Genomic DNA, 12,444 nt, shown 5'->3' on the forward strand with positions numbered 1-12,444 from the left:
TCATGGTAATGGCTGGCCTCTTGGAATGAGTTAGGAAGTTTTCTGTTCTCTTTTGTGGAAGAGTTTGAGAAGACTTGGCCTTAATTCTTCTTTAAGTGTTTAGTAGAATTCACCAATGAAGCCTTCTTGTTTTGGACTTTTATTTGTTGGGAAATTTTTGATTATTCAACCAATCTTTTTATATGTTCTAAGTCTGTTCAGACTATTTTTTCTTAGTTTCAATCATTTGTGAATTTCTAGGAATTCATCCGTTTCATTTAAGTTATCTAGTTTATTGGCATTTAGTTGTTCATAATATTCTCTTACAATCTTTTTATTTCTATAAGGTTAGTAGTATTGTCACCACTTTTATTTCTGAGTTTAGTTATTTGCATCTTCTCTTTTTTACCCTCTATTGGTCTGACTAGAGGTTTGCCAATTGTATTGATCTTTCTAAGGAACAGTTTTTGATTTCATTGAGTTTTCACTATTGGTTTTCTGTCCTTTCTTCTGTTTATCTTTAATCTTTAATTTAATTTAATCTTTAATTCCTTTCCTTTTGTTAACTTTGGCTTTAGTTTGCTCTTCTTTTCCTAGTTCTGTAAGAGTGTACAGTTAGGTTATTGATTTGAAATATTTTTTTTTAATGTAGGCGTTTACAGCTACAAATTTCGCTCTGAGCACTAGTGTTACTCATCTCATAAGATTTAATATGTTGTGTATTTGTTTTCATTTGTCTCAAAGTATTTTCTAATTTCTTTTTGATTTCTTCTTTGACCCATTGCTGGCATAAGAGTGTGTTGTTTAGCTGGATAAATTTATGAATTCCCTAGTTTTCCTTTTGTTTCTGGTTTCTAGATTTATTCCATTATGGTTGGTCAAGATATTTTATATGATTTAAATTTATTGAGGTTTGTTTTGTTGCTTAACAGTATGCTTTGTCCTGGAGAATGTTTAATGTACATTTGAAAAGAAGGTGTATTCTATTGTTTTGGGGTGAAGTGTTCTGTTTATAGTTGATTTATAGTGTTCAGATCTCCTGTTTCCTTATTCGTTCTATCTACCTCTTTACATCAGATTTTATAAACTAGGTGGGGATAGGATGGGTAAGGCAGATTGGTGATAAGCCGTATCAGGAGAGTAAGAATGAAAAATATAGAGTATTTGGTACATGCCTAATACTGTTATTTTGAAAAGAGAAAATAAAAATACTTTTTACACAAGTTGCATATGTTTATCGTAAAAACAAAAAGCACTGAAGAAAAGCAAAATTACCTTTACAGCATAAAAGTTTTAGATGATCTGTTTCCAGACTTTTTTCTATGTATGTATTGCTATAATATTTCAGTATTTTAAGAAGACATCAGAATACACAATTATAAGTTTTCTCCACTTAATTGAATTTCAAAAAAGATTTTGTGGCAGTAAATAATCTTCTACAATTTCATTTTAAATTGGTGCAAAATAGCCTGTTTTTTTAATAGCTGCAAGCCCATTTTTAATTAATGGGCATGTCATTTACAAACATTTCAGTTATTTCCCTTTTTTGCTATTATGAGCAGTATTTTGATGGAGATACATATAATCCTTTAGGCCCCTCTTTAATTAGCTAAAATTCTGTTACTTTTGGTTGTGCTGGGTCTTTGTTGCTTCGCTTGGGCTTGCTCTGGTTGCAGTGAGTGGGGGCTACTCCTGGTTGTGATGCTTGGGCTGTTGATTGCGGTGGCTCGTGTTGTTGCAGAGCACAGGTCCTAGGCACACAGGCTTCAGTAGTTGCAGTGCACGAGCTTAGTTGCCCGTAGCACGTGGAGTCTTCCCATACCAAGAATCGAATCTACGTCCCCTGCATTGGCAGGCAGATTCCTATCCACTGTGCCACCAGGGAAGTCCTTTAATTAATTTTTTAGAATAAATTCCTGGAAGTGTTAATAGAATCCCTGGCCTTACTGGGTGTTAAGAACACAGTCATTACCATGTACACCAACAAGGCCAAAACGCTACCCAGAAGATTTCTCATAGTATGTGAGAGAACAGTTTTTCCAAATTGTTGCAGCCCTCAGTATAATTATTTCATTATCAATGATATTAGCTTAATAGTAATAGCAACTAACATTTACAGACTGTTGCTGCGTGGGTGGCTGAACTCTTCGCAGTCATTATCTCATTAATCCTCATAACAATGTTATGAGGCAGGTGTTGCTTTTTTTATGGTTTGGCGGAGGAGGAAACAGAGATCTAAATCTCCCAACAGATTATGTAATATTATTTAACAAGTGAAGTTATCAGACATATGCTATTTGAACACTTTCTCGCACTCTGTGGGTTTTCCTTTTCACTCTTTGAAGCACACAGGTTTCTAATTTTGAGGAAGTTGAGTTTATTTTTCCGTTGGTGACTTGTGCCTTAGTTGTTACTTGTCAGAAACCATTGCCTAATCCAAAATTATGAAGATTAAGGTCAAAAGTCTTACATTACAACACTGGGTCTTGTGTCCAGGTCTCCATGAACTCTGATGTGTGTGCATTTGCCCTTTTATTTGTATAGTATTTATACTCAATCAGAAGTTTATACAATTTTTATGAAAACTCCATGAGATATGGAAGATATATTCTTACTTTGCATACTTGTATGCTATGTCTCTTCAGTCATATCCAGCTCTTTGCAGCCCTATGAACTTGAGCCTGCCAGGCTCTTCTGTCCATGTGATCCTCCAGGCAAGAATATTGGAGTGGGTTGCCATTCCCTTCTTCAAGTGATCTTCCTGACCCAAGGATCGAACCTGAATCTCCTGTGGCTCCTCCATCACAGGCAGATTCTTTACCACTGAGCCACCATGGAAGCCCATCATATATAAGATTATGATATCATAATAAAATATGATAATAATTATCCTAATAATTATATGTAATAAAGTCATTTACATTTAAAACATGATAATTTTCTATTTTTACCTTAGAATTACTGCTTGAAATTGTTGTAGAAATTAAGAGATAAAAATCTCCTCCATCCATTTTTTTTAACTTCTTTTTGAGATGCAATTTACATCAGATTTCCTTCTTTTAATGTGTATAGTTCATTGGTTTATGTATATTCACAAGTTTATACAAGTATCAGTACTATCTAATTCTAAAACATTTCCTCACCCCCAAAAGAAATCCTGTTCCCTCTAGTATTCACCCCAATCCTCCCTCACCCCAGTCCCTGGCAAACACTAATCTACTTTCTATTTCCATGAATTTGCCTGTTCAGGGCATTTCTTATAAATGGAATCAAACAACATGTGGTCTTTTGTGACAGGCTTCTTTCATTTAATATAATGTTTCCAAGGTTCATCAATGTTGTAGTACCTATCAGTACTTCATTCCTTTTTATGGCTGAATAATATTCTATTGTGTAAGTATACACCACATTTTGTTTATCCATTCATGAGCTGTTGGACACTTAGACTGTTTCTACTTTTTGGCTGTCATGACTAATACTGCTCTCAACGTTCATGTACAGGTTTTTGGGTGAACATATGCCTTCAGTTCTCCTGTTTTATACCTAGGAATGAAATTTGTGGGTCATATGGCAACTCCATGTTTAACTTTTTGAGGAACTGTCATGCTATTTTGCTGCCAAACTGTACAATTGTACATTCCAGTCAGCAATGTATGAGGGTTTCAATTTCTCTACACCCTTGTCAGTGCTTGATATTATTTGTCTTATTGGTATTGTTTGTCTTACTGATTATTGAATACCATACTACTAGGGATGAAGTAGTGTCTTATTTGAACTTCTCTAATTACGAATGAATGGTATTGGTGATCTTTTCATATGATTATTGGTCATTTGTATATTTCTTTGGTGGAATGTCTATTTAAATCCATTATCCATTTTAATTGGATATTTGCTTTTCTATTGTTGAGCTATGTTTTTTAATATATTTTGCATACTGGGCCCTTATCAGATTTGTAATTTGGAAACATTTTTCCAATTCTGTTAGCTGTCTTTTTACTTTTATGATGGTATCCTTTGAAGCACATCAGTTTTAAAATTTGATGATGTTGGTTTATTTTTTGGTTTTCATGCTTGAGGTATCATATCCAAGAGATGTTGCCTAATCCGAGGTTATTTCGATTTACCTCTCTATTTTCTTTTTAAAGTTTTATAGTTTAGCTCTTTCACTTAGATTTCTCTGATCCATCTTAATACATACGGTCTGACTTAGGGGTCCAACTTCATTCTTTTACATATGGAAATTCAGTTGTCCTAGCACCATTTGTGGAATAAAATTATTCTTTTCCACTGAATTGCTTGGTATCTTTGTTGAAAATCAGTTGACCATAAATGTATGGGTTTATTTCTGGACTCTTAAGCCTACCACACAATCTTGATTATCATAGCTTTGTAGTAACTTTTCTACTCATTATTCCATTTTTCTTCATTCATGTCAGAGAGTCTTGTGTATGTGGACCCCATGTAGCCCGCCAGGCTCCTCTGTCTATGGAATTTTCTAACCAGGAGTACTAGAGTGGGTTGCCATTGCCTTCTTCAGGATACCTTCCTGACCCAAGGATCTAACCCGGGTCTCCTATATTGCAGGCAGCTTCTTTACCGTCTGAGCCACCAGGGAAGCCCGGAGTCTTACAAGCATGGATGATTATCTTTGTTCTGGGCCTGTATTCTAATTAATTCCATCTAAGAGTATGTTATTTGGGGTTTTTTTGGCAGCCGCATCACTTTGGATTTATTCTTCTTTCCTTTTGTTGAGTGCTCTCAGTTCGCTTAACAATACTCTATGTTGTTTTTAAAGGCCATGCTGTCTTTGAACGCATAAAAGTATTGTGTAGGTCAAGACTGAGATATGGCTTTGCAACAGGCCTAGAGAAGCTTCCTTCTGAGGGTCTTGAATATTAATGAATATGCAGTCGTCCTTCAGTGTCTGCAGGGGGTGGATTCCAGGACTTCTGTGAATATCAAAATCCACAGATGCTCAAGTCCCTTGTATGAAATGGTATAATATTTGCATATAACCTATGCACATCCTTCCATATGTTTCAAATAATCCCTAGATTACTTATAATACCTAGTGCAATGTAAATGCTATGTAAATACCACATAAATACTATGTAAATAATTGCCAGGACATGGCAGTTTCAAGATTTTGCTTTATGGAACTTTCTGGAACTCTTCCCCTCCCTGAATATTTTCAATCTGCAGTTGGTTGCATCTGTGGATGTGGAACATGTGGATACAGAGGGCCAACTATACTTCAGGGTCCCGAGTTTTGCGACTTCCGGGATCAAAATCTCTTCCCGTGGGTGTCTGCTTCTCTCTATGGGTCTGCCCCTTCCCTCTGTTTTCCTAGCTGAACCTTTGCTGCTACTCTGTCTTTTTTTTTTTCTTCATAGCTTCTGTTTATAGTTTTGGCCTCCTCAAGTATATTTAAGCTTCTGTTGGGAAAATCCCCTGGAAAAGGAAATGGAAATCCACTCCAGTACTCTTGCCTGGAGAATTCCATGGACTGAGGAGCCTGGTAGGCTACAGTCCATGGGGTCGCAAAGAGTCAGACTGAGCAACTTCACTTTCACTTTCACCATCTCATAATTCTCGCTGTGCCCCACCTGTCCTTCAGGGCTTCTTTATCCAAGTTTTTTCAGCTTCTCCTCCCAATGTGATCTTAGTTTCTCAAACTACATTCCTGAATGAGACTGATTATTCGAGCATCCCTTTTCACACCGGGCAATTCACTGGCTAGTAGCCACTTGATGGGTCAGGAGCCCATTTCTAACCATCAAGCTGAGGTTGGTGGGTCAGCATCAGAGGGGCCCACATTTCTGCAGGACTCTGGGAGAGAGTGTGTTTCATTTATGCCTGTGACTTTGACAGGTACAAAGACTGACAGTATGAACTGTGATTTATATTGGAAGTATAAACTCATATGGGGCTCTCCCAGTAGTGCTAGTGGTAAAAAAAAATCCAGAAACAAACCCACCTGCCAGTAAAGGAGACACAAGGGACATGTGTTCGAACCCTGGGTTGGGAAGATACCCTGAAGGAGGGAATGGCAACCCACTCCAGTATTCTTGCCTAGAGAATCTTGTGGACAGAAGAGTCTGGTGGGCTACAGTCCATAGGGTCATAAAGAATCGGGCACTACTGAAGGGACTTAGCGTGCATAAACTTATATGAAGTATGCAATATGGCTGTGTTTTGATTTGGCATGGTTGTGTGTATTTTGGTGGGAATTCAGATTGTTTGTGTGATCGATCCCTGGGTCAGGAAGAACCCCTGGAGAAGGGTATGGCTTCCCACTCCAGTCTTCTTGCCTGGAGAATCCCATGGACAAGTGGAGCCTGGCGGCCTACAGTCCATGGGGTTTCAAAGAGTTGGACACAACTGAGCAACTAACACTTTGACTTTTCACTTCAGATTAGTTTAACTTAGTATATAAATGTGAGTTTTTATGGGCATTCATGCATCAATGTTCAGCTGGAAATGCAGACCCAGCAGTCAAGAGAGTAGCTGCTAGAATAATTTGAATATTATCTGTGTAAAGGTTTGAATCCTGAACCTCTGTGACATAGCTGAGTAAAGAAGTATAGAAAGAGGGGAGAGACTGAGAACAATTCAAGACTGAAATATAGAGAAGAGAGAAAAGCAGCTTTACAGGAGAGATCAACAAGCAACCCGTTTGCTTAACATATTATATTACTTTAAAAGAAGCAGGGAAATGAATCCAAAATATTTTAAAATGACTAAAATTTTGAGTATAATTTTGGGCACATCATCTTAACTCTTTGACTTTATTCCTATCCCATCCCCACTCCTCGCAGGTGGAAGAAGAAATCCAGACTCTGTCTCAAGTGTTAGCAGCAAAAGAGAAGCACCTAGCGGAGATCAAGCGGAAACTTGGGATCAATTCACTCCAGGAACTAAAACAGAACATTGCCAAAGGGTGGCAAGATGTGACAGCTACATCTGCGTATGTGCCTTGACCCTGCCTTTTTCTAGAGAACCTAGAGGACACTTTGCTCTTTTTGTCTGGAAGCGGGGAGGGTGGAAAGAGACCGAGGAGGTTTCTGCAGCTTTTGTCTCCACTGCGCAGGGCAACCTTCCCCACCACCCCCGTTCTCAAGTGTATCTGAGTCTTCTCTAACTGGTCTTTTGGACTGTTCTAGGGTATAGAGAGAAAACCAGCCTCCTATGTGAGTTGAAGAAATAAAATCTAAGCTCTTAAAATGTTATATACTGACTTACCAGATATATACATGAGTCACTTGGTCCTCAGAATAACCCAGTAGAGTGGGTAGTGAGATAGCCGTAGATAAGGAAACAGGATCACATCAGTGTTGAGGTCACAAATCTCTCAAAGTCTGGAAGCACTGTTTGAACTAAGATCTGGCCAAGTACAGAGCCAGTCTTTTTATTTTTTTTTAATCCTGCTCTATACATGGCATGAGATTCTCTCAGGTCACCATCTCTGATGTGTGCCAATGGGAGAGGACCACTCCTTAATCTTCTGGTCCTTTTTGGTCACACGGTTTTGATACAGTGTTACCAAGATGCAGCTTCGTTTCCTGAGTGTTCCCTATGCAGTCCCGCCTGCTGAGCCAGTGACCAGCACCAGCAAGGCTGACTGCATCCTAAGATGACAGTACAGAGCTACCCACCCGCTTGGTTCCCTTTCTATCCATACAAGTAGGCAGTGGGAGAACATGCAGGACGCCATTCCTTGTATCACCTGAAACATTTTCTCTCTTTCTTTTTTTTTGGTATTTGATCTTGATGCGGTAAGTAAAAATGCCTGAACACCCCTTTCTACAATGTGGGAATCTTAACCTCTTTGGGGTAAGAACCATATTCCTTTGTCTGTTTTAGTTTTTCCCTTCACTAATCCCTGTGTAGATGGGAGGAGGGAGGTGGTAAATTTTCTGCTTTTGTGCTACAGCAAATGTCCCACTTGAGTCATTTGAAGTGTTGTTACCTTTTACGTACTCTGTTGAGAATGCACCAGTCCTTATTTGGTAATTCTACATATAGGGAAAACTGAAAAATCTCTTTATGCTGCCCCAAATTGATTTGGGTGATTAAAAAGTACTCCTGATTCCCACCTTGCTTCTGGTCCCTTTTTAGGAAATAAGTTGTGAAAGGCATGTGAGGAATTTGATTTCTTTTTTGTTTTTTATTTAGCTTAAGTGAAAAAGGAAAAAAAAAATTAAAGACATAGTTTCATTTAACCTCTGGCCCATTTTGATCTTGGCTTCATAACTGTTTTTAACTCTTACCCAGATTTCTTCAGTCTTGCCTTTACAGGCCTTTCTAACTGTCCCAGGGTGCTGCAGAAGGTTGTGTTTGGAATGGTGGTTAACTAAAAGATGATGTGATGATGTTGACTTGGCAGTCATGAAGAATTTTGAATGTTCTATTTTTTTTTTTTTTTTTTCCTTGAGAGTTCTCCAAGAGGTGGAGATCACTGAACTCTACGTAATGGATATTAAAAGGATTGTTGTTGTTCACTTGCTAAGTCGTGTCCTACTCTTTGCAACCCCATGGACTGCAGCATGCCAGGCTTCCCTGTGCTTCACTGTCTCCCGAGTTTGCTGCTACATAGGGTCACAAAGAGTCGGGCACAGTTGAAGCAACTTAGCATGCATACATGTGTGTCCACTGAGTCGGTGATGCCATCTAACCATCTCATCCTCTGTCACCACATAATGGATATTAGAAACGTTAGCTTACTTTCTTTGCTCTGTTCTTTTATGATTTAATATAGGTACAAGAAGACCTCTGAAACCTTATCTCAGGCTGGACAGAAGGCTTCAGCTGCTTTTTCGTCCGTTGGCTCTGTCATCACCAAAAAGCTGGAAGATGTGAAGTACGTCCTCATTTTTCCTTGCTTAATTAAGATGAGGCAGATTAAAATCTGTTATTGTGGTTGCATTTCTTTCCTGCCTGGTACTGGCTGATGTTGGGCTCCCCCGCTGTTTGAGTGAGGAAGAGCCCTCCTTCAAACCAGGACCTGAAATGCATCCCTAAATCCTTCTAGGCATAGCCTTCGAACTGATTATCTTATGAATACATTTAAAGTTGTTGAAAAATTCTGGTTGTGACCTTTCCTCCTTCTAGCCCCTCTTGATCACGTGGGGTAAGTATGTGGCTGCAGACCTGTGGTTGTGAGCGGAGCCTGAGGTCTGGTGGGGATGAGCCGGGAGCACTGAGTCCTGCCTTCACTTCTGGGTGGTACATCTTTAGCCCATGGTGTGCTTGCCACATATGCATTTGTGTACTGCTTTGTACCATCTATGTTCATGCCCAGGCCAAAATCTTGTTTGGAGCTATTGCTTTTTATTTTGTATTTTATTTTCAATGTGTTTGCAGAATTTTCCTGGCCATTTTGATACAACCACTTCAGAGTGCTTTTGTGTCCACCGGTAACCTCAGGCCACCCCCCACGTGGATTAAAATAGTGCTGAAAGTGACAAATGTGGATTAAATTGGCTGTGCTTCTCTTGGCATGCAAGATTTATGTGTTTTGTTTTCTTTTTTTTTTAAACCCTTCAGATTGCATGACCTTGTGTTTTCTTTTTGTGGGGAAAGTAGATTTTACAACCAGAATTTTGTTGGTTGAATAAGTTTGGTTAATTGGTCTTATACTTTGTACCAAAAATAGCTAATGACTTGCTCATTGTATTTGGACAATTGTCATTTCAACACAATGTAATAAACACAACTCTCTTGAACCCTTTTGACCATTATATATACTTCTCTTTGGTAAGCTGTTTTCTTTCTGTGCTAACTCCCGATTGTGTAGCCCTTTAGAGTTCAGTTAAAACTTTACACAGCTCTTAAAAAGTAGGTTACTTAATTGTTTTAGATTTACCAGAACTTCCTTTCTTTTTTAATGCTTACTCTGGCTTCTTGCAGATTGCAAGCCTTTTCACATTCCTTTAGGTAAGGAGAGTGTGAACCATCGCTGCAGCCCAGCTCTCGTCTAAGACAAGTGTGCTTAGGCTATGATGCCACATTGGATGGTCGTGTTTGTCCACTACATAATCTTGCATTTTGGAATATCTTTTCTCTGGTGCATTCCTATATTCAAGGGAGGGTTTCTTGTATACCATGGGTAATGGATGCATTAAAAGGAGAATAATTTGACACGTGATTCAAGGGATATGGAAATGATTTTGACATTTTACTTTCTCTTTGTGTGTGTGTGTGTTTGGTAAAAAAGAATCAGCTTTACCATGGCATGCAGAATTCCTCCCTTTTAATGTCTGACTTTGTTTGTTTGTTTTTGATGCTTTAATTTTTTTGGTGCCTATGTCAGGAAGTTGGAATCCCCCTTCACCTGGCTCCCATTATGCAGTTGTAACAGACGCATCTGTGCTGTCTCACAGTGTTAGTCTTTTTTCTTTGCAGGTTACTCTGACATTTTTTTTTTATTATTATGGTAAAATATGCCTAAGATAATATACCATGATTCAGCATGTTTTATTACTTGTTTTGTTAGCTTCTAGTGTTTACTATTTTATTGTTTCTTTACATGAGTTGTATTCTGTAACTGTGCACGCAAGGACATTTCATAGCTGCAAAAGGAGAAATAAAGTGTTTTAGGCCAGAAAAGAAAGCACATTAAAAAGATGTGAGCCCAAGCCATCCCTTCTGGAAGGAATCTCTGTGATACTGAGCAAACCTCTCCTCCCCCTCCCATACAGACTCTCTGATTATCCAGTTAGTAGTTAGAGAAAATGAAGGTGGAAGAAGGTCTTTTGAGTATAAGTCGGAAAGTTAACGCACTAGTCTCTATCTCTGTTCCTATTAACGTGAACTGTCTTCTCAAGCAGTCATTTGCTGTGGCTAGCATTGTGCCTTCTTAAGTAATCAAATAGGTGCTTGTAGCTGAGGCTTTCTCTCACTTATCTCTGAAAGAGTAAGTCAGGGAGATAAACAAACTGAGTGTTAAACTATTTATGGTTAGAATTGTGCTTAAAAAAAAAAGCAACCAAGAAATCAGTGATAGGAATCAATTCTGTATCTTCGGTGTTCAACTGAAAATGGCCTAAGTGCTTTAGGAAACTATTAAGAGAATTTTATCTAATGTTATGGGGTTGTGTGAGGATGTGTTCCCTCACATAATCCATTCTGCTAACATTAAGGTGCACAGCGTGGATGGATCCAAAGGCTATAGCCTATGCCAGACACAGTTCTTATTAATAAAGAGCTTAAAATCTTTGAGTGCATAGAGCTGGGGAAGGGAGTTGGGGTCCAAGAATGAGTTAAGAATGGAAGAGCCCTGGGACTTCCCTGGTGGTCTAGTGGGTAAGACGCTGCATTCCTAGGGCACAGCTTCAACCCCTGGTTGGAGAACTAAAGTCCCGCATGCTGTGTTGTGTGGCCTTATTATCACTGTCTTTATTTATTTGGCTGCCTTGGGTCTTAGTTGCAGCCCTTGGTATCATCATTGTGTCATGCCAGCTCAGCTGTTGTGGCACTTGGGTTTCATTGCTCTGTGACATGTGAGATCGTAATTCCCTGACTGGGAATCGAACCCACGTCCTCTGCATTGCAAGACGGATTCTTAACCACTGTCCAGCAGGGAACTAAGATCCCGCATGCTGTGTGGTGTGGCCTTGAAAGAATGGAAGAGCCCTGTTCATACCCAATTATAAAGCAACACTAGTTATAATATAAACAAAAATAAAAAAAAACTGTGTAAGTGCTGTTGAAGAAGGATTTCATCAGTTCATACCACCATTTTTTCTGTATATCTTTGAGAAGATTAAGCAAATGTACTTAAATATGGCTCAGTATATGCTGTCTTATTAATTCACTGGAAATAATATGAGTTGGGCAGCTCTTTTCTTGCTGCTTACACAGTCACTTTTTTTCACTTCATTTAAAAAATGCAATTAAGATCATATTCTATCTACATTTTCAGCCTAGTTATTAATGAATAATGTCTTCTTTGTGTAGCAATATATTATGTATCAGTGCAGGTCCTGGTTAAAGTTAGGCTTCATATTACAACTTGGAAGTGGGAGATATAAGAGAGCTACATTTTGGAATTATGTCTTACAGGTTAAAAACTGAGTAAAGACCTTAGTAGTTGGCATCTGGTTTCAGGACCTAGTGAAGCTCAAGCTCTTGATGTTTCATCTCAGAAAGAATCCAGTGAGAGACAAAGTGATAAATAAGAAGTAGGTTTATTTAGACAGAAACACGCTCCACAGACAGTGTGGGACATCATAGAAGCTGATGGAGAAGCTCTATACAGTCAGCAAAAACAAGACTGGGAGCTGACTGTGGCTCAGATCATGAACTCTTTATTGCCAAATTCAGACTTAAGTTGAAGAAAGTAGGGAAAACCACTAGACCATTCAGGTATGACCTAAATTAAATTCCTTACAATTATACAGTGGAAGTGACACAGATTCAAGGGATTAGATCTGATAGACAGAGTGCCTGAAGAACTATGGATGG

At 38.7% G+C, this 12,444-nt stretch overlaps 1 protein-coding gene across 2 annotated transcripts in view; it reads left to right on the forward strand.

Annotated features, from left to right (window-relative positions):
- TPD52 (tumor protein D52) overlaps window positions 1-12,444 on the forward strand; it is a 117,986-nt gene that overhangs the window by 89,616 nt on the left and 15,926 nt on the right. For both annotated transcript variants that reach the window (XM_065902528.1, XM_065902527.1), the window contains exons 3-4: window positions 6,798-6,946; window positions 8,738-8,839. In XM_065902528.1, the coding sequence (XP_065758600.1) occupies window positions 6,798-6,946; window positions 8,738-8,839 (251 nt within the window). The remainder of the gene's footprint in view (window positions 1-6,797; window positions 6,947-8,737; window positions 8,840-12,444) is intronic.

Source organism: Muntiacus reevesi, chromosome 12, assembly GCF_963930625.1.
Source record: "Muntiacus reevesi chromosome 12, mMunRee1.1, whole genome shotgun sequence".
NCBI classification, from domain to species: domain Eukaryota; kingdom Metazoa; phylum Chordata; class Mammalia; order Artiodactyla; family Cervidae; genus Muntiacus; species Muntiacus reevesi.